Below are 22,644 nucleotides of genomic sequence, written 5' to 3'. Positions count from 1 at the left end.
TGCTGCAACAGGTTTCCCAGCTCTGCTGAATTATAGATGGATTCTAGCACAGTTTCCCTGGCCTGTATGTACAGGGATTTTTTTTAAAATCCACGAACAGTAGTATTAAACCAGTCTGTAGGGTCAGAAGACAAGTCTGCAGTCACAATAAGGAAGAGTGTTTGACAAACTCTCTAAAGCTTATTTTCTGCTGACACGTTTCCTCGCGGGTTCAGAGGCAGCAGCGGCAGCAGCTTTAGTATACACAGGGTGTTGATTGCTGCTGTAGTTTAGCATGGGCTCCTGTCCAACCACTATGCTGTTAAAAGGGCGGCAGCAGCAGCTACAGGTCCTGTTAGGATATATATATTTTTTTAAATAAAAGAATGTTACTCTAGGGCAGACAAGCCTATAGGCAAATATATGCAGCTGTGTCTCACCTGTGGCAGAACTGTGCGGTAGCATGACTCTTTTGCTAGTACAGCTGAGCCCATAGAATGGCTTGAACTCCATTGTAACAGAACAGTTCTCTCCCTGGGTCCATACAGAGCACCCCTGCAGTATAATGTGTGTTAGCTTAGGGAATAGCCTGCATGATTGAGGTTTTAGAGTCTATCATCCCTATGGTCCCAACAGAATTTTGGGGCGGTGCGGAGGAGAGATGGGGGTTGGGATTGTTTCTACCTAGAACAAAGGCGGTAACATCTGACTTAAAACCTCCACTATAGGTGTGTTAAAATGGTTTTCAGCTAGGGAATAAGAACTTGTAAAAGTGCTGCCTGGGGCTTTTTTCGAAGCCTTTGGTGGGAAAGTGATCTATTTCCTGTACGGCAGAGGTCTGCTACTACAGAGAGAGAGAGAGGGTGGAGGGAAAAAGGGCACGGTACAAAGAAGAAAACAAAATGCAGAGTGTTTAGAATTCCTCTGTGTGAGCAATTCATTTGCTGCTAATACTGCATAACTCAGAGCAAAAGGCAAGGCACACTCACCTTGTACATCAGTATCTACATGCTTTAGGCACTATAAACAACAAGGGGGGATATACAATCACAGTTCCTCACAGCTGCTCCAGTTTCTGTACTGTTATCAATTGACATTCCAAGTAGTTTCTCTGCAACCTGGGAGTTTGACAGGATACAGCTGTGGTAGGACCTGCCCTGGAAATAGTGTATACACTGCAACCTCTCTATTTTTGAAAGTGTCATTAACAAAACTAAGAAAAATTCCCCTTCCCTCCCCCCAGTTAACATAAACATGGTATCAGGGTCTTTACTAATAGATGTAGTTCAATGCAAATAAACTTCTAATGGCACAGGGTTTTTTTGGTTTAAAGAAGCGTGTGTTACTGTAGTTAAATGCAAGAGTCAGACAGACTTGTTATTCAGCACACAACCTAGAAGCTTTGATACCCCCAGAGTATAAATAACCCTTACTACAGAGCCTGGATTCTGTTTTCAGAGAGCAGTCACCAAGTAAACATTGAGGAATCCCTTTGGAAAAAGTACGTCTGAAACAGGCAACGTGTGCCAGGCAAATAAAAAACGATGAGCTGCCAGATTTGGTTACGGAAGCTTCTTGTTACTAGAATGTTCAGATCTACTGTGGTAAGCAACGCGGCTTGGAGTGTTAATCACAGATGCTGAAGAGCCTCTTGGCCTTGTTCAGTGTAGGAGTCATCTTTGTTTGAATCTGCCCATTCGCCAAAAGTATCCTGGAAGTGAACGTTTTTCTGGGTCGTCTGCATGCGTTTTTTATCACGAGAGAAGAAACTAAACCTTCCAGAAAGAAAGACAGACAAATTAGGATCCAGTGGTTGGAGACACGTGAGATAACTGACATGATACACAGTGCAACAAAACTTAAAGAGCAAAAAACTGTCTGACAAATGGTCTATCAGGCTTCGCTGCCTTCATTTTGCAGATGCAAACGTTATTCAAGATGAAGTCACTGCCATCTCCAGCTGCTTTGTTACTGAAGCTTCAAAAGAAGCTTTAAATGCTGTGACCTCTACACACATGCAGTCTTAGTTTGGGTGTAGTGGTTATTTAAAACAAAAACAAAAAACCCAAAGAAACAAAAGGATTAGTTTCATGCCATAAACAAAAGAAATTGGCAGTGTGTCTTTTTGGCATGAAAAGACTACAATATGCTTTTAAAACAGAAAAATTAGAGGGGGGGGGGAAAGAAGAGGGAAATAAGTACAATAAGTCACTAAAAATTTAAAGAAATGTTAAAGTGTATACTTTTAATACCTTAGGCCCAGTTCCAGCACACACCTAAACACGTAGATAAGTGTTTGCAGGATCAGAGCCTTAATTAATACATTAAATGTGCATATCATGTACCCACACAGTGTGTGGGTGCTCAATGGTGTGTATGAACTGATAAGCTATTTTAATAAGCCTGTGATCTGCAATTAAATGCAAAGCTGATACTACATAAAAATAATTATTAATTTTTCTTGTTTGTATGGTAGAGAAGTTATCAGCTTAAGCAAAATAATGTTATTCTTATAGTGAACCATATATTAAACAAAATGCAAAAAAGGGTTCGGGCAATGTTAAAATATAATTAATGTTTGTTGGGAAATGCAAAAGTTAAGGTACCATCTTAGCATTAACCACAATGCATATCCTTCTGCTTTTATGGTGCTCTTTTTTTTTAGGACTTTTTGTTCTGTTTGTATAGTACCTAGCACAATGTGGTCCTGGTCTAGGAGTCGAGTCCTTAGATTCTACTGCAATACAAATAATAATGCAAGAGTACTACATTAAGCTACTTTTAAGTACAGGATAGATACTACTACATGAGTGCAGTTCAAGCAAGTTAACATTGCTGGTAGGACCCAAATGTTTGCATTTCCTAACTTTTTGATTTAAAGTCTGCAGCCTTAACATTGCAGTGTCTTGCATTTAATTTTCAGTTTGTTTTAAGGAAGTATATATGTCAGCACTACCTGCCACCTTCACCTCAGAGCTTGTAAATTCATTATGCAGCATCTGGTTTTGGTTGGTTGGATTTTTTTTTTTTTTTTTTTAAAAAAGGCCAGATTCCAAGTCCTCCTGGCATAAGTGCACTGCTAACTAGGGCTTTCCCCTGTGCATATTTGTTCCTGCATTTTCAAATGTTCATAACTAATGTTTTTCAAGTTTAGTAAAGCACACTCTTCAGTGACGACAGCTGCATTTACATGCTAAGTTTCAAGGGTTAAAGTTTAGCCATTTGAGTTACTCTCAAATTATGATGTAGGAAAATGGATATTTTATATATAAACTACTTATTCTAAATCCAGCTGAAGAAATTTTGGTAAACTTGGAGTGTCATTGTTGGGCCAAGAAAGCATGGAAATTCTCAGTCTAAAAGTTGGATGTTTCAAAAGATTACAAGTTTCTGTGTGGGAAGGGAAGGAATTTAGAATGAAAACGGTTTTGCAGCCTGCAGTAGAATGGTCACTTCACATGACCACCATAAGATCAAATCAAAATTCAACAAGAGCTTGCATTAGCAGTAATCAATGCCCTCTTTTGACATAGCCAAGAACATAGTTGTAGAACTTGTTTTAAGTACAAATAATCTGGATAGTGTGGAGCACACAATAGAAGACCAAAACCCACAATGAACATATACTCAGACATGTAAATAACAACCTATAAGTAAACACTAGGAGTTAGCACAGATATCAGCTGTTATATTCTGTAGAATTAATTTGTAGCAGGTCAATAAAATTACAGTTTTTAAAAAGCACTTGTCATGGTAGATCTAAAACAAACAGGTTTAGTAAGCAAAATTAACAAATGGTTAAAATGTTCTTATTGAATTAATTTCTTAATGGTTAATGGACAAATTGGTTTAGCATGGTAACTAAGACAAAGTGATGGAACAGAATATTCAAAACTGAGCATTCAGATATTGAAATGAATATGTACTGATTGATCATTCTGATTGGCAGCTTTTGAGTTTGTGATCCTATAGTCAGCCAATAAGAATGCAGCCAGCAGTTTATATTAAAAATACATGAGGGTCATGCAAAAAAACCAAACCAAACCAAAAAAGAACACCCCCCCCCAAAAAACCCCCACAAAAACAAAAAAAACCCACGTACAAAACATTTAAAAAAAAATTCCTACAAGGGACACAAGTCTTCTTATTGGCTGCAATGTGGGATCATCTGGAATCAATCCAGCTGCTACCATGGGCATTATGGCTGTAAAGATCCTGGTCAGAAAAGTACAGGCACAGAGATAAGACTGGAGTAATAAATAAGACATTCCATAAAAGATACATAGGGTTACTTTGAATTATCACACATGGGATTAGTTAGAGAGAAAAATGTGCATCACCCAAGACAGCTGCTCACTGGCACTTCTGGGTTAGAGAAATTAGTAATTAAGATCTGGTTGTTATACCATCTTAAAAATATTGATAACGGAGAGCTCAAATTTCTACAGTGATGCAGCACACAGCCTTGGTGTAACTTCACCAAGGGATTATAATCTCTAGCAATGCAGAGCATGAGAACACATTGGTTTTCCAGTTACAGGTTTGTAAAAGAAACAGGCACAGACATAATGGTGAAGTGAGGGATGAAGGTGGATGTTAAGAAATACGAACAGTGTTCTATCAACAGCTACTGCTTTCCCATGGATTATCTGCATAGGAAATAGGGTTAGAAATGATCCATTTTACAGTTTTAAGGGTATTGCAAGTGACAAAACTGATACTGTCAAGTTAAAAACAAACAAACAAACCCCATTGCATTCTACTTGGTTAAAAGGGGCCCATGTCTCTCTTCTGAGAGGTTCTGCATCAATACACCTGCAGAAATGCTAACCACAGGCAGCTAGAATACTGGTTTCAAAGCCTTGCAACTATGCTACAAGAAACATTCTTTTAGCTGACTTGCTGTGACGTAGTTTCTTTGTAAGCGTTCAGCCCTTTTACTGCGCATCATACAATTCATGCAACTTGGAGGTAACGCTCTGGTGCTCAAAAAACCTGAACATGAGAGCACTTTGGCTAGTATGAAAGCATCTTCATCCATACCTGCAACACCCTCTGCTGTTCTAAGGATTCTCCTCTGCAGATACTGTCAATTGTGGCCAATTTATTTTTGTGCTGTGGACTAATGTCAGTTAAGGATAAAGTTGAGATCACCAGAGTCATTTCACTTGTGACCTAATGCAGCTTGGAAGCCTTCCTAACACAGCTGCTGTAGCTGCTATTCTTGGATTCAAACAAAACAAACATTGTTATATTATTCATCATAGCTCAGACTTCTAGTTTTACACGCCATGGCCCACTCAGTTAGCTGCAGAGCTCAGATATCAGATCAAGATGTAAGACTACTTCAGGCACTATACTGAACAAACAAGTGTGGTACTCAAAGGAAAGAAAAAAAGTCTTTGCAGTACAGCATACAAACAAAATAGAGCCAGCATGTTTAATTCCAGTGCTGGTGCTTTTTCCGCACAAGTATCCCCTTTTAGCTGACGACAGATATTCTCTCCTCACATTTGGCCATAGAGGAGTAGACACACACTTACTAGTAAATCAAGGTGATCTCAGGAGATCAGTGCCCCTTTAAATTTGTAGAGAATCTAGAAATCAAGCTGTAATTCCAGGGAGGAAAAATTATATATAGAGATTTCAGAACTTCTATTTCCCTTAGCTGTTTGCAAATGCAGCAACTCACCAGTTGTATGAGCAAATCCAAGATGGCAGAGACTATGCCTGGTGTCCTTATAATACTGTATTCACAGTGAAGGGAAAGGTGTGTTTTAAAGAGGCGGACATACAGCTGTTCCTAAGAGAATGGCAATAAATCTGTATGTTTGTAGTTAAGCTTTGTTGAGAGAGGGAGAGACAGTCTGAAAACAGGAGTGACAGCTAAGAATGTCAGAGTTCTAATCCTGGCTCTGTTCCAAAGGATACTAAGGTACCATTTTTAATCTATTAGATCTTATCCCAGTGCTACTGCAAGTTTGGAGAGCTTACACTAGAATATTGTAGTTACAGTGTCCCTCTATGGTTTTAAGCAAGTGACTTGGGGCCTGATCTTAGAAGGTGCTGAGCAGTTCTAGTGCCCAAAACTTCCACTGGCAAGGAGACCTGGAGCACAGGAGAGACTCAGCACCTTGCAGGATCAGATCCTAAATCTGACTAAGGCTCCCTCAGCCACAGTTGCATCTCCCAGCCCTGCATCATCACTAGGGTAAAGCTGTGGTATTTTGGTCTATTACTTTGGCTGCATCTTCTTTTTGCCTCCACTTCCCCATCTGTAAAATGGGGATAATGGGATTTATTTACTATTTTGGTAATTAAATGGCTATAGTCTCAGGGTGCTGAAAGTCTGCCTGGAGCAGGAGAGATCTGTCAGCTCAAGGGATAAACTGTATCCTTAACTCTCACCTGGCCAAGAAGCAGCTGGCTACCTGGGCTGTGTTACATCTCCTTCTGGTACTTGGGGGGTGGGGGCTGTAAAGTGGCAGCTGCAGGAGAAGACACTGAAATGGGGGCCTTTTTCTTTCCCAGCCATTTGGTTTCCTTTCATTTCAGGCAATCACATATTCCCCCACCACGAAACCTTGGCCTATATGGGGACTGCTGAAGTCCTGGAGTGCCCCCCAACTCGGGACTGCAGACAGTGCCCCAGCCACGGAGGACTGCTGGTGCCATGAGAGAGATCATGAGGACAGATGGGTTATGTCTAGGGAGGCTGCAAAAAAGTTCAAGTACCATTGTCGTCTTGGTTAAATTACGATAAGGAAAGAATTCTCCCCAATTTAACCAAAATACAAATAAAAAAAGGATCCCATTTCCCCCCACCTACCCCTGCAAGAGGCAGGGGCGGGAAAACAAAAAAACCAAAAACAAACAACACACACACATGATGCGAGTGCCAGTTGACAAGAAAGCCAGTTCCCATGGATAGCAGGTTTGGTATACAGTTCCATATCCTGGCAAGAATAGGCAGGAGAGCTCTATGCTCAAGATGACAGTATGTGAATTTATTAAAATGTGAAAGGAGTTTTTGAAACAAGGGAACAAGTCAAAACAATGGGTTTAACTTTTACTAATATTTAGATATGGGTGATAAATTAAAGGGCAAGATGATTAAAAAAAATCTGAATATTTGTCTAGAAGTTTTCCACTTGATTAAGTGGCCAGCTGCCCAACATATGTTCCAGAGCACTCCAGAAAAATCATAAAGGAAGAACCCAGCGAGACAGCCACTCCAAATATCCATGCTCTCCTGCCATGACTCCCTATGCTGCCTATGTATATTAGAACCAGAGAGAGCCAGAAGCAAATAACATCCAGTTAGCATTGCAACAAAATGTGGTCAGTTTACAATTTTGTTCTGCCTTTGCTCAAAATAAACCCAACCCATAAGTTCCAGTCACCATTGTATTGGTTATGGGGCCATTCCCCACAAATGGGGAATCAAGCTAAATAAAGTGAAGGACTAAACAGTAGTACAGGAACAGAACATCTATGATGGAGATGAACATACAAGATAAACCCATAGTTCAAACAGGACATGCTCTTCTCATAAGTGTTATAAAAGTAGGGCATCAGAACCATAATCATGAGGAAAAGTAATCCAAATGCCAAACTCAAAGTATAATTTTCAAATACAAAATAAAGCGTCAAAGTAACAAGTCTGACCCATTCTTACGCACTTAGCCCTGGTCTACACTAGGACTTTAGGTCGAACTTAGCAGCGTTAAATCGATTTAAACCTGCACCCGTCCACACAATGAAGCCCTTTATTTCGACTTAAAGGGCTCTTAAAATCGATTTCCTTACTCCACCCCTGACAAGTGGATTAGCACTTAAATCGACGTTGCCGGCTCGAATTTGGGGTACTGTGGACACAATTCGATGGTATTGGCCTCCGGGAGCTATCCCAGAGTGCTCCATTCTGACCGCTCTGGACAGCACTCTCAACTCAGATGCACTGGCCAGGTAGACAGGAAAAGAACCGCGAACTTTTGAATCTCATTTCCTGTTTGGCCAGCGTGGCAAGTTGCAGGTGACCATGCAGAGCTCATCAGCACAGGTGACCATAATGGAGTCCCAGAATCGCAAAAGAGCTCCAGCATGGACCGAACGGGAGGTACGGGATCTGATCGCTGTATGGGGAGAGGAATCCGTGCTATCAGAACTCCGTTCCAGTTTTCGAAATGCCAAAACCTTTGTGAAAATCTCCCAGGGCATGAAGGACAGAGGCCATAACAGGGACCCGAAGCAGTGTCACGTGAAACTGAAGGAGCTGAGGCAAGCCTACCAGAAAACCAGAGAGGCGAACAGCCGCTCTGGGTCAGAGCCCCAAACATGCCGCTTCTATGATGAGCTGCATGCCATTTTAGGGGGTTCAGCCACCACTACCCCAGCCGTGTTGTTTGACTCCTTCAATGGAGATGGAGGCAATACGGAAGTAGGTTTTGGGGACGAAGATGATGATGATGATGAGGAGGTTGTAGATAGCTCACAGCAAGCAAGCGGAGAAACCGGTTTTCCTGACAGCCAGGAACTGTTTCTCACCCTAGACCTGGAGCCAGTACCCCCCGAACCCACCCAAGGCTGCCTCCTGGACCCAGCAGGCGGAGAAGGGACCTCTGGTGAGTGTACCTTTTAAAATGCTATACATGGTTTAAAAGCAAGCATGTGAAAGGATTACTTTGCCCTGGCATTTGCGGTTCTCCTAGATGTAGTCCTAAAGCCTTTGCAAAAGGTTTCTGGGGAGGGCAGCCTTATTTCGTCCTTCATGGTAGGACACTTTACCACTCCAGGCCAGTAACACGTACTCGGGAATCACTGTAGAACAAAGCATTGCAGTGTATGTTTGCTGGCATTCAACCTAAATCCGTTCTTTATCTCTCTGTGTTATCCTTAGGAGAGTGAGATATAATTCATGGTCACCTGGTTGAAATAGAGTGCTTTTCTTCAGGGGACACTCAGAGGAGCCCATTCCTGCTGGGCTGTTTGCCTGTGGCTAAACAGAAATGTTCCCCGCTGTTAGCCACAGGGAGGGGGAAAGGTTGAGGGGGTAGTCACGCGGTGGGAGGAGGCAAAATGCGACCTTGTAACGAAAGCACATGTGCTATGTATGTAATGTTAACAGCAAGGTTTACCCTGAAAGAGTGTAGCGACTGTTTTATAAAATGTGTCTTTTTAAATACCGCTGTCCCTTTTTTTCTCCACCAGCTGCATGTGTTTCAATGATCACAGGATCTTCTCCTTCCCAGAGGCTAGTGAAGCTTAGAAAGAAAAAAAAAAAACGCACTCGCGATGAAATGTTCTCCGAGCTCATGCTGTCCTCCCACACTGACAGAGCACAGACGAATGCGTGGAGGCAAATAATGTCAGAGTGCAGGAAACCACAAAATGACCGGGAGGAGAGGTGGAGGGCTGAAGAGAGTAAGTGGCGGGCTGAAGAGAGGGCTGAAGCTCAAATGTGGCGGCAGCGTGATGAGAGGAGGCAGGATTCAATGCTGAGGCTGCTGCAGGACCAAACCAGTATGCTCCAGTGTATGGTTGAGCTGCAGCAAAGGCAGCTGGAGCCCAGACTGCCACTGCTGCCCCTCTGTAACCAACCGCCCTCCTCCCCAAGTTCCATAGCCTCCACACCCAGACGCCCAAGAACGTGGTGGGAGGGCCTCCGGCCAACCAGCCACTCCACCACAGAAGATTGCCCAAAAAAAAAAAGAAGGCGGTCATTCAATAAATTTTAAAGTTGTAAACTTTTAAAGTGCTGTGCTTAAAGTGCTGTGTGGCATTTTCCTTCCCTCCTCCACCACCCCTCCTGGGCTACCTTGGTAGTCATCTCCCTATTTGTGTGATGAATGAATAACGAATGCATGACTGTGAAGCAGCAATGACTTTATTGCCTCTGCAAGCAATGATTAAAGGGAGGAGGGGAGGGTGGTTAGCTTACAGGGAAGTAGAGTGAATCAAGGGGCGGGGGGGTTTCATCAAGGAGAAACAAACAGAACTTTCACACCGTAGCCTGGCCAGTCATGAAACTGGTTTTCAAAGCTTCTCTGATGCGTACCGCGCCCTCCTGTGCTCTTCTAACCGCCCTGGTGTCTGGCTGCGCGTAACCAGCAGCTAGGCTATTTGCCTCAACCTCCCACCCCGCCATAAACGTCTCCCCCTTACTCTCACAGATATTGTGGAGCACACAGCAAGCAGTAACAACAGTGGGAATATTGGTTTCGCTGAGGTCTAAGCGAGTCAGTAAACTGCGCCAGCGCGCCTTTAAACGTCCAAATGCACATTCTACCACCATTCTGCACTTGCTCAGCCTGTAGTTGAACAGCTCCTGACTACTGTCCAGGCTGCCTGTGTACGGCTTCATGAGCCATGGCATTAAGGGGTAGGCTGGGTCCCCAAGGATACATATAGGCATTTCAACATCCCCAACAGTTATTTTCTGGTCTAGGAATAAAGTCCCTTCCTGCAGCTTTTGAAACAGACCAGAGTTCCTGAAGATGCGAGCATCATGCACCTTTCCCGGCCATCCCATGTTGATGTTGGTGAAACGTCCCTTGTGATCCACCAGAGCTTGCAGCACTATCGAAAAGTACCCCTTGCGGTTTATGTACTTGGCGGCTTGGTGCTCCGGTGCCAAGATAGGGATATGGGTTCCGTCTACAGCCCCACCACAGTTAGGGAATCCCATTGCAGCAAAGCCGTCCACTATGACCTGCACATTTCCCAGGGTCACTACCCTTGATATCAGCAGATCTTTGATTGCGTGAGCTACTTGCATCACAGCAGCCCCCACAGTAGATTTGCCCACTCCAAATTGATTCCCAACTGACCGGTAGCTGTCTGGCGTTGCAAGCTTCCACAGGGCTATCGCCACTCGCTTCTCAACTGTGAGGGCTGCTCTCATCTTGGTATTCATGCGCTTCAGGGCAGGGGAAAGCAAGTCACAAAGTTCCATGAAAGTGCCCCTACGCATGCGAAAGTTTCGCAGCCACTGGGAATCGTCCCAGACCTGCAACACTATGCGGTCCCACCAGTCTGTGCTTGTTTCCCGAGCCCAGAATCGGCGTTCCACAGCATGAACCTGCCCCATTAGCACCATGATGCATGCATTGTCAGGGCCCATGCTTTCAGAGAAATCTGTGTCCATGTCCTGATCACTCACGGGACCGCGCTGACGTCGCCTCCTCGCCCGGTATCGCGTTGCCATGTTCTGGTGCTGCATATACTGCTGGATAATGCGTGTGGTGGTTAATGTGCTCCTAATTGCCAAAGTGAGCTGAGCGGCCTCCATGCTTGCCTTGGTATGGCGTCCGCACAGAAAAAAGGCGCGGAACGATTGTCTGCCGTTGCTCTGACGGAGGGAGGGGCGACTGACGACACGGCTTACAGGGTTGGCTTCAGGGAGCTAAAATCAACAAAGGGTGTGCCTGTACATCAAGGAGTATTTCAGGCAGGAATGCACGGAGGGTTCCAATAAGAAATGGTGCACCTAAGTTATCGTTGTTATTGGAACAAGGAGGTTAGCCTGGCCTCTGATTGATACATGGCTAGATTTACCTCGCTGCACCTTCTCTGTGAGTGAGTGCAGTGTGATCTAGACAGGGGAGGAGGCAAATGAGTACAAAACAAATCTGGTCTATTTCTTGTTCTGACCCACTCCATCTATCTTTTACATCTTTGGCTGGCAGCAGACGGTGCAGAAGGACTGCATGCCATCCACATCTCATGGCTGCTCGGCAGAAGATGGTACAGTACGACTGCTAGCCATCTTCATCTCTTGCCTGCCTGGCATAAGATGGTACAATACGACTGCTAGCAATCCTCATCTCTTGCCTGCCTGGCAGAAGATGGTACAGTACGACTGCTAGCAGTCCGTATCGCCTGCCCGCTCACCATAAGACGGTTCAATAGGACTGCAGGACTAAAGAGAATGACCTGGTCAAGTCACTCCAAATTTAGTCCCTGCGCCCATGTCTGCCCAGGCGCTCCCAGCCGACGTGGCCAGGAGCACCTCGGACACGACGAGGACGACTACCAATCGTATTGCACCGTCTGCTGCCAGAAGGCAATGGGTTGCTGCTACTGTGCAGCAAAGCCGTACCGCGTCTGCCAGCACCCAGGAGACATAGGGTGACGGTTACCTGAGCTGGCTCCATGCTTGCCGTGGTATGGCGTCTGCACAGGTAACTCAGGAAAAAAGGCGCGAAATGATTGAGGGAACGGGGGCCTGACGATATGTACCCAGAACCACCCGCGACAATGTTTTAGCCCCATCAGGCATTGGGATCTCAACCCAGAATTCCAATGGGCAGCGGAGACTGCAGGAACTGTGGGATAGCTACCCACAGTGCAACGCTCCGGAAGTCGACGCTTGCCTCGGTACTGTGGAAGCGCTCCGCCGAGTTAATGCACTTAGAGCATTTTCTGTGGGGACACACACACTCGAATATATAAAACCGGATTTCTAAAAAACCGACTTCTATAAATTCGACCTAATTTCGTAGTGTAGACATACCCTAAATAGCATGAGCCAAAGCCTACTGGAGTCAATGGAAACACTCCAGGTACCTTTACTGGAGTTCGGATCAGCCCCCAAGATCATCCAGTGGGGGGCACTATGTAAGTGCAGGCACCATTTTTATATGGAGCTGAAGGTTATAGGCATATAGGGACAGGATGGGAGAGTTTTGCAATTAAATACAAAAGTGGCATATCCAAATAGTTTATGTATTGTTAAAATAGTTACACTATTCACAAAACATGAAAACCTCTTAGTGGGTTCAAAAGCTAGTATTTGGAATAAAAAGGTGAGGGAGTGAGCTGACAATAGATAAACTGAAAAATGAAGTGATTCTATAATTTGGTTTTCTAATCCTGTCCGCACAGTATTATTACTTACACCCCACTATAGGGGGCATGGAGCTTTACAGGTCAGAAAAATAATAGATACAGGGTACAGAGGAGCAAAGAGTTAACTCTATGCTTAGACCTAATGCAAGTGTTCTGTATACAGGTAGGTGCATACAGGGAAATGGCAAGGCTTGAGCCTGAAGGCTCAGATTCTCAGGATGTAGGAATCTATAAACAGAGCTACTTAGCCGTGGGAAGGGAAGGAGACTGAACTCCAGACCCAGCTGTTAAGTGCTTGAGATTTTGTTTCTTTTGTAACAAACACATTCTACAGCTCTCAGGTGTAAGACCTAGGGGAGGAAGCTTGCTGACATGTTCCTGTTGCTGAGTCTGCTGTCTCTGCCCCAAGGAGTTTACTATCTAAATGTAAGCAAGCATATACGTGGAAAAGTGCCCAATTTTACATTCCTAGCGCACCCAGATCTTACATTGTGCTCAGATGCAATTTGGGGTGCCCAAGGAATGCAGGATCAGGCTTGAAATAGGACCACAGCCCATGGTGAGAGACCAGCAGTACACATTCATATGCAGACATGAACATCCTCAGAGCCTGAATAGGCTGACAAGATGGTTCCAAATAAGAGCAGGAATTTCTGTGGCTGACAGCTTGTTAACTCATACGCTGTTACAATCCATAGCAACATATGCTATTCTACTCAAGCTGAGTATTATGAACAGTACTCAAGAAGGGAATATTAGAATTTCACAAACCATAGGAGCTCAGTTTATCTGTACCATAAATAGAAGTGCACAGAACACTTATTCCTCTCTCTATTAAGTGTGTGAAGGGAACCTGTCAGAGATAGGAAGTCACTGAGAATTAAATCAGCACTATGTTCTGTTTTGTTTAATAAAACCTATAAAATGTGTTTTTATAATACTGATTTTTATAGGATTATTTCCAAACACATGTGCATGTGATATCACTAAATGAAGATTAATGGGGGTGGGGAACCAGAACTAAAACCAACCCAATTACCCCCTCCCCCAAGAAACATGCCCAGTTCAAGATCTTTGGAAGAGAATGCTACTTACAGTCGTTTGATTCCAGATTCTGGCTGAGTTGAGGTTTTTGAATTAATTATGGGTGTAGGTTGAGGGGATCTAGTTTCTTCTTCTGTTTCCTCACTTTGAGAAAAAAAATATGGTTAAGTTTTAGTTCTTTCATTATTTTGAAGAAATTTAAAATAAAATTTGAGGGAGTTTTGTAAATTAAAAGAAACCAAGGGCCTGATCCATGACAGATGAAAAGATCCCTCTAACTTTAGTGGGTTTGGATCACACCCCGAGTTTCATGAATCTGAACAAGCTTTGTAAACTAAAAGGAACTGGAGGGGCCGATTCAAACCCATTAAAGTCAGTGGCAATCTTTTCATCAGCAGTGGATAAGGCCCTTAGTTTCTTTTAATTTACAATACTCTTTCAAATTCAAGTCACCCATGTTAAAAGAGGAGTTCTAGAATGGTCACGTGAGGAGGATTTGTAGAGTTAATTATATGCAGTGATTAAAAGTGTCAGACTTCTGTGTAAGTCTGTCTCACTCATCAACAGAAATGGGAACAGTAAAAGATATTACCTCACCCACCTGGTCTCTCTAATATCCTGGGATTGACATGGCTACAATATTGCCTGCATTAAAAAAAAAACTTCAACATTCAAGTAACCCAAGTACCTGCAGTAGCTTTTTAAACTCAGAACAGGACAGAATATTGCTGTGCAGTGTACAGCAATCCCTGGAGAGCGACAGGCTGAGTTTAATGGATCCCACTGTTTATGAGAGGAAAACTGACTGACTATGTGATTTTTTATTTTTTTTTTTTAAATGTTGATGCATAAGTGCTGGCTTGACAGCTCAGGAGTCCCTGGTTTAGTCAAAGAACAGGTGGAGCATAGGGAGCAGCAAGACAGTCTTCCCCCTACTGATATACTCAAATGATGGTATCAGCAGAGCTCCTGTAAGGGGAGGCTAAGCTCTTCTGTCTTAAGGGCCCATTCAGTCTTTGGCCTCTATGAGGAGACTGGAATCACTGGCATGCTAATGGCAATGGTTACGATAGTTTTATGATTTTGGCACTTCTCCACTGGGTGCTGAACTGCCACCAACACCTCGCTGCCCTTGGGCCACAGAACAGGCATCAGATGGCAATACGTTTTGGGCAGTCGCCACGTGCTGAGGAGTAGATTTTAGCTAGTGACTAGAAGTGAAATGCTCTGCATCCTGTCCCAGGGGCATATAGACCCTATATAGCTTTGCTGAGAATGTTAAATGAGTGTAAGTAAATAATATGTCCCTACATGAAAGTTTAAAAAAAAAAAACAAAAAAACCCACAAACAAAAACACAAAAAAAACAAACAAAGAGCTGATCAAAAGAGTTAGGGTGTGTGGTTGTTTTTTGTTGTAATTTCAAGCCAGATCTTGTTCTGCAGGTATGGAAAGGAGTGATTTGTTGCTCATTTGAAAAAAAAAAAAAATTAAACTAAGATTTTTGGTTGTTGGAGTTTTCAATTCCGTTCCCCAGATTCTTTTCCTCCATTTTGCCACTAAAAAAAGAAAGGGAGGAAAGAAAATGAAGAAAAAAAATTGCAAATATTTCCATCTCTCTCAAAAGGCCATTTTCTGTTTTTTTAAAAAATATTTATTTATTTTTAAACAGGCGCTAACAATCTCTCTCCCTTTTAAAAGTATGCATTTGTTTGAAATTTTCACTATTGAGAGGTCACAAGTTTTGGGGAATATTAAAATTAGGGATGATCCTGAACCAAACTCCTCCCAAAACTTGGTGAGAATTCAAATATGAACCAGATTTTGGAGCCATCTTTACTTTGTCTTAGGGAAGCCAAGAATCTGCTGCCATTTCTTAGAGACTAAGCAGACACTCAGTTTTGAGATCCAACCTCTGTTTTCTCTCTATTCTGTGCCTCTCCAGGAGTAGCACAATGGAGAAGGCAGAGGTAGCAATACCAACAGTGGGATCCAACACACCTCTTATAATATAAAAGCTCCTCCTGCAACAAAAACACTCTAGACTTCAGTTCATTCCGCTCATGCAAGACATCCCGTAGCTCTTGTAGAGTAAATCTTGGACGGTTTGGATCTTTTAAATCCATAGCCATTTTCTCCGATTCAGAGAGATAGTCATCATTGTTAGGTTCTGTCTGGAGGAGGAAATACAAGCTTTAATTAATTCATTGTGCACTCAATAAAGGCTTAACTTTTCCTTAGAGATGCAATCAAATCATCCATCTCTATTCTTAATATTATAAGAGCCATCAACAACGTTAGGGGAGTGCTATGGAAAACCAACTACCTTTGCTTCATTGCTCAGGTTTAATAAGATTCCCCAGCAAGAATAATTCAATGGTAGGAGATCGCAGCGTTCCTCACTGTGCTGGAAACTGCTGGAGGCTAACAACGCAGGGGTTGATTTGGGTTTTTTAGGCCTCAAAGATAGAAGGTGAGATAAAGGCTTACCCCACAGATGGGGGGAGTCAGGAGTGGGTGCCAACAGCAAGGAGGCCCTAAATCAAGGGGCTGGCAGTTAGTGCCCCTGCCCAGGAGAACTTTGTTTTCTACTTTATCCACCCAGCGGCCTGTATTTTCAGAAGTGACTAGTGATTTGGAGTGCCAACCTGAGATACCTTAAAGGGGCCTGATTTTGAGGGTCCAGGTGTTCAACCAATCAGCCTCCCCAAAACAAACTAGTCATTTTTGAAAACGTAGGGCCTGTGTTTTGACAGGGCCCTACTTTCCACAGTTTCTTAAAGATAGTTAATCAAACCTTTTAAAATAAATGACCCTTGCTGTGTGGCTTGTTTAGTGTATTTTCAGTCATAAAGATATGCTTCTTTAGAAGATGTTGCAAGTTTCCCTGAATATATAATAACCTACTACATTAATGCCCTTGCTTAATTAACACCTCTTTGATGTCAACATCAGTGAACCTGAACAGCTGCAAAGAGGAGATCTACAGATGTGTGCAGAGCACCCCATATTCCCTGTGAGTAACAATAGGGTTGGCTTTTTTTTTTTTTTTTTTTTTTTTAAATAGACCAGTTACTCCCATCCTTCTATATAGTAATTCTATGTAAGATTCACTCAAAGTTAGGAGATTTCTCCAGTTTTGGTCCTGGAGCCTGCAGATGTTCTGTCTCTTGCATCCTAATTTCTGCAGAACTTGGACCCTTATCTACACAGATGGTTTCTCACACCTGTGTGGAGCCCTACCAAAGTCCATGAGATCCTGCATGGCTCTGTTTGCAGGGATGTGGCCCAAGGGACTGCAGAGAAGGAGAAAAATGTCACCATACACGATACTGCTGCTGTAGTCAGTGACATCGGGTGGCCATATAAAGCAGAGTAAGCAATACGGAGAAAATACAAGTCTGTTGGAAGCGTGTGCTTGGAATCAGGATGTTCTGCAACACAACTGAGAACGCTACGAGATCTGGGACACTTCCAGCTGTAAAATAAATGTTGGAACCGTGCGTGCAGCAAAGTACATTTGAAACTCAATACTTGTTGCAAGTGCTGATGGGGTGCCAGCTCATGGAAGCAGTATCACTGAATGAGCTGAGAGAGACAGATGATTTACATATTTGTGCATGATGAAGATAAGCAGGGAAGAAAGCAAGCTGCCCACCTCCAAAACTGGATTTTAAAGAGGTACCAAGAGAGTCCAAGAGTTTCCTGGCTGTGTCACTGAAGTCAGGAGTCTGTTGGTGTTCCAGTGGCATAGAGGCTCTTAACTAGGTATTTTATATTCATAGTATAGCCACCTAAATAGATATGTTCCTTTCAACACTCCAAACAGAAAAAGGTAGATTGAGATCTCATTTCCCAAAGAAAGCGTCTAAGTAAGATGCACCCTCATTTAGGGCCAGTATAATAAAAATAAATATTGAGCACTTCTATTCTAAAGTATGGCACTACAGATCTGACATTGAATTGATCCCAAAGGCGCTACAGGGTAGGTCAGTATTATTACCTCCATTTCACAGACAGGAAAACTAAGGGTATGTCTACACTGTGCACCTTACAGCCGCACAGCTGTGCGGCTACGAAGTACCACTGTAAGGTACGCAGTGTACCTGCTTTTTGTCGGCAGGAGAGACTTCTCCTGCTGACAAAATAAAACCACCCCCAACGAGGGGTGGTAGCTTTGTTGGCGAGAGAGCATCTCCTGTTGATAAAGCACTGTCCACTCTGGCACTTTGTCGGTAAAACTTTTGTTGGCTATGGTGTGTTGTTTCATGCCCCTGACTGAAAAAAGTTTTACCAGCGAAAGTGCAACGTAGACCTTTGGTACAAGAAGAGGCAGTGACTTGTTCACAGAGTGAGTCCATGTAGAGAGTCAGGATTAGAACTCAGGAATTGCTGGCTCCAGTCTGATACTCTATCCACTGAATTGCACTGCTTGTCCATGTCAGTCCTACAGGTGATCCATAGTAATAGAAAGTAGAGTCTCTAGTAGAGCTAGCTGGAAAATTAAATCTAAACTATTTTTGCAGAAAGTTTTATATATTAAACTTTTCCAACCAGCTCTAGTTCCCAGGAAACTACCTGTGGTTTTAATTGGCATTAAACTTATTTGATTAAAAAGGGGAAAGGCCATTTATATAACAATTCAGAAAAACTACTGGCTTCTAGAGCTTGCCCTCTAGTTATGAAAACCTATCTATTTATAGCACATTTAAAAACAAGGTAGTAGCAATTTTTCCTCTGAAAAACACTATAGAGTGAGATTGATTAGAATGAGGGAGATAACAGCAGGTATATACACCGCTGAAAGCAGATAGCCTACGTGTTAGGAGCATGATCTACATGCTCCTATTACTGAGAATCCCTGGAGTGCTAGAAAATGGCAATATGCAACTTAGGCAAATGGCAATATCCAATCCTGTAAACACTTAACTTTAAGCATCTGCGTAGTGCTAGAGAGTTCAATGGGATTTCTCACGTATTTAAAGTTCAACACGTGTGTACCTGTTTGCAGGATCAGGGTCAAAGTCTCCCCATGGTCATTGTTATATCGATGGAAATAACATTCTCTCCATTGGGAGGGAAGGGGTCTAGTGGTTGGAGCAGAGAAAGGGAAGTCAGGACTCCATTCCCACCTCTTGCTCTAACTCACTGTGTGACTGTGTAAGACACACAAGGTGACTTTTCCAGTAGTGGCCTCCAGTTTGGGGTACCTGATTTTAGACACCAAGGGCCTGATTCTTCACAGGTCCAGAGGTCTCATAAGCTTCACTTTGGAATGGTGGGTGCTCAGCACTTCACAGGGAAAGGCCTTAAGAAGCTAAATCTGGGGACCCAAGTACTGGGGCATCCAAACAAGCCACTTTTGAAAGTATGGGCCTGACTGTCTCCATCCCTCTGCTCACCCATTAGCAAAATAACCTTCACCCTCCTCCCAGGGCTGTTGGGAGGGTTAGTTAATGGATGTTTGTAGAAGTGCAAACTATTGCAGCAGAGTATTCTATCCAATGTCCTGCAAGGATGGAATAGCAGCTTGAATGATGGCTGGTCTCGGTTTGTCAGAATCTTACTATTCAGTTAGGTTTTTTTCTTATTGCAACCTAATGTCATAAGATGGATACTATGGAACACAAAACGTTCAGAGGAAATCATAATTAAGTGCTTTTCCCTACAATTACACCCATCTTGGTCACATGCATCATTTCAGAGCCCATTTTAGTTCTGTTTCCTTCCCATCCCCTTCCCCAGATCTCATCTAAGTCAGCAGAGACTGACACACACACATAGCCAATGCAGCTAAGTTTACTCAGCCCAAGCCAACAACCGATGCTAGTTCCAGAGCAGGCAGTTATTCCAGCGTTCTGCTTGCCACTGCAATTACTGCTTAACCTTCACCCTGGCAGAAAGAATGGGGAACGGCTGTAATTAGAAGAGATGCCACTGCCATGAAACTGATGAGTTACAGCAATGAGAAGAAAGCATCTTTTCTCTCCAGAGACTGTAGACACTTTCACGCTTGCTGGCTCAGGGCCTAGGCCTGTTTACAAATCTGGGTCTCCCAGCTGAATTAACAATGAAGTCATCCCTTAAACTATTAGCACCAAGCTCATTCAATTCATTAGTAAAACACTGACAGTCACTGTCACTTTTCGGGGGGGGGGGGGAGGAGGAGAGCCAGGACACCCCAAGCATCCTCACATGCCCCTGTTCACCTCTGTTTTCTCACTTATTTTCCTACTTACTTCTCCGCTGCTTTCAGTTTCCCCCCCCTCTGGCTGCAGTCTTCTGCAAAGGCAGTTATACCATGCTCGTGACCTGACATGTTTGCGCCACCTTAGAGGAGAAGCCAATATTTTAGCGGGCTCAATACTCAATAGGAAAATTCTTTAGAACATTGATTCTCAAATTGCTTCAGACCATGGATTACTTAAAACAAACAAACTGCTCCTGCGTACACCTCCCCACCCAGGCCCAGCTCTGCCCTACAGCAAATGGAGAACTTAGTTATATGGTAAAGTTCCATCAGGACACCAGTAAGGAGACAAGATGAAAGTATATTTCCTCTAATGGGATGGATGTTGCCGCTTGATCCTTCATCCCCACTGCACGTCTTTGTTGTTTATTTCCTCTGTGCCACTATGTAGGACTTCACCTTGAGTCAGAATTACTCTCCTCTCATTGTCTGCATCCCCCATTGCTCTAATCTCACCAGGTCACTTTATAGTTTGGTGCTTTGCACGTTTCTGCAAATATCTGGTCACATAAGCTCAAATTTACTTTCCATGAGCGTCTGTGCAAGTAACACTCCATTGCACAAATGTTAACAGGAAGCTAACGCATGAATAGGGCCAATGCAAATTAATTTAAAACATGCCTACAAATATTTGCAGATTTGTTTAGCAGCATTATCCCTGGTGTGGTCTTGACAGGTCAGTTGACCAATACCATAGCCACTTTAAGGACTCAGTCTTGCTCCCATTAGCATCAATGGTGCAGGTTCACAGCCTCTCCCCAATTTTATGCGTTTGTAATCAACCCTGAGCATTGTTCATTCATGCTTTAATTCTGAACATTCACAATTAGTTTAGTGAATGGGAAGATGGCCAGTTGTTAGAGCAATGATGTACCAACAAAAAGCCCAGAAAAATCTCATTAATCCCTAGAATGCTGGCATCTTCCAAATGGTCAGTGAAATGAATGGGACATTCACTGGAATAAAATGATTATTAGATATAGGTAATCTTTTAAAAGTCATAGTGAGTGTCTCAGTTATGTCATGATCAATCTGGACTTTTTATATAATATAATGAGTTATGATCATTATGCTTCATGGTACAAGATAGTCACCCGTTGGGTGTCAGGAAAAAGATTTTGCCCAAGAGATAGTAAATTGCTAATTGAACAGCACTATCTTGTGCATGCCTGTCTAGTACAAAGATTTTAACAGCATGAATTTGGGATGAGGACACCATTAACCAGTGGCAAAAATCACTATGTTGTTATTCAGGTCATCCCAAATGAGTACTGCTAAAACGTATACCTCCCCATTTCATCCCTCTTTATTTTCTATATGCCATGTACATTACAAAAATACAGCTTTTAGGAATGGGATAGTGAGCTTCGCAATTGTTTTTTTACTTGGGACTGTATTTTGTATTCCTCCGCCTGTAAGACCAGGTGCTTTGTGACCTGGAGTCCCACTGTACAGGGTTCAGATTAAACTATAACAACTCTTAAGAGTGACCCACAAAAACAATTCTGTGCAGAATAATGTGACAATTTCAAGTCAGTATCTCAGGTCCTACCAGAGCTAGAAGCGTTGTAAATAGGGGCGTCTCCCTTGCCAGTGGTATTATGCTCAGCACAGGACTGGCCTGAGTCTCTGACAGGGGAAACATTTAAAAGGAGTTCAATTTGGTGCAGTAAAATCATGGTGGAAACAATTGTCTTGACAAGCTGTTATTTATAAATGGCAGCTGACGCAAGCTGCTTAGAGGTTTAGACAGTTCTGCGGAAAAGGACCTAGGGGTGACAGTGGATGAGAAGCTGGATAGGAGTCAGCAGTGTGCCCTTGTTGCCAAGAAGGCCAATGGCATTTTGGGACGTATAAGTAGGGGCATAGTGAGCAGATCGAGGGACGTGATCGTTCCCCTCTATTCGACATTGGTGAGGCCTCATCTGGAGTACTGTGTCCAGTTTTGGGCCCCACACTACAAGAAGGATGTGGATAAATTGGAGAGAGTCCAGCGAAGGGCAACAAAAATGATTAGGGGTCTAGAACACATGACTTATGAGGAGAGGCTGAGGGAACTGGGATTGTTTAGCCTGCAGAAGAGAAGAATGAGGGGGGATTTGATAGCTGCTTTCAACTACCTGAAAGGGGGTTCCAAAGAGGATGGCTCTAGACTGTTCTCAATGGTAGCAGATGACAGAACGAGGAGTAATGGTCTCAAGTTGCAGTGGGGGAGGTTTAGATTGGATATTAGGAAAAACTTTTTCACTAGGAGGGTGGTGAAACACTGGAATGCGTTACCTAGGGAGGTGGTAGAATCTCCTTCCTTAGAGGTTTTTAAGGTCAGGCTTGACAAAGCCCTGGCTGGGATGATTTAACTGGGAATTGGTCCTGCTTCGAGCAGGGGGTTGGACTAGATGACCCTCTGGGGTCCCTTCCAACCCTGATATTCTATGATTCTATGTAGGAAATATTCCCCGGAGGGCTGGATTAGGGGACAGAGTGCACATGAGGCAGTCAAAGATGCATGATATGATCTCCATG

At 43.2% G+C, this 22,644-nt stretch overlaps 1 protein-coding gene across 4 annotated transcripts in view; it reads right to left on the bottom strand.

Annotated features, from left to right (window-relative positions):
- Positions 1-886: 886 nt before the first annotated feature.
- Positions 887-22,644, bottom strand: part of RILPL1 (Rab interacting lysosomal protein like 1) — a 40,193-nt gene continuing 18,435 nt past the window's right edge. For 2 of the 4 annotated variants that reach the window (XM_073313175.1, XM_073313178.1), the window contains 3 exons: positions 15,873-16,045; positions 13,924-14,016; positions 887-1,754 (listed from right to left, as the gene is read on the bottom strand). In XM_073313175.1, coding sequence (XP_073169276.1) covers positions 1,610-1,754; positions 13,924-14,016; positions 15,873-16,045 — 411 coding nt within the window. In that variant the 3' untranslated portion in view covers positions 887-1,609. The other 2 variants (XM_073313176.1, XM_073313177.1) reach the window with 2 other exon arrangements.

The sequence above is a fragment of the Lepidochelys kempii genome, chromosome 15 (assembly GCF_965140265.1).
Source record: "Lepidochelys kempii isolate rLepKem1 chromosome 15, rLepKem1.hap2, whole genome shotgun sequence".
Lineage (NCBI taxonomy): Eukaryota > Metazoa > Chordata > Testudines > Cheloniidae > Lepidochelys > Lepidochelys kempii.
The sequence above is the reverse complement of the archived record's forward strand: the minus strand, read 5'-3'. Positions and strand labels throughout refer to the sequence as shown.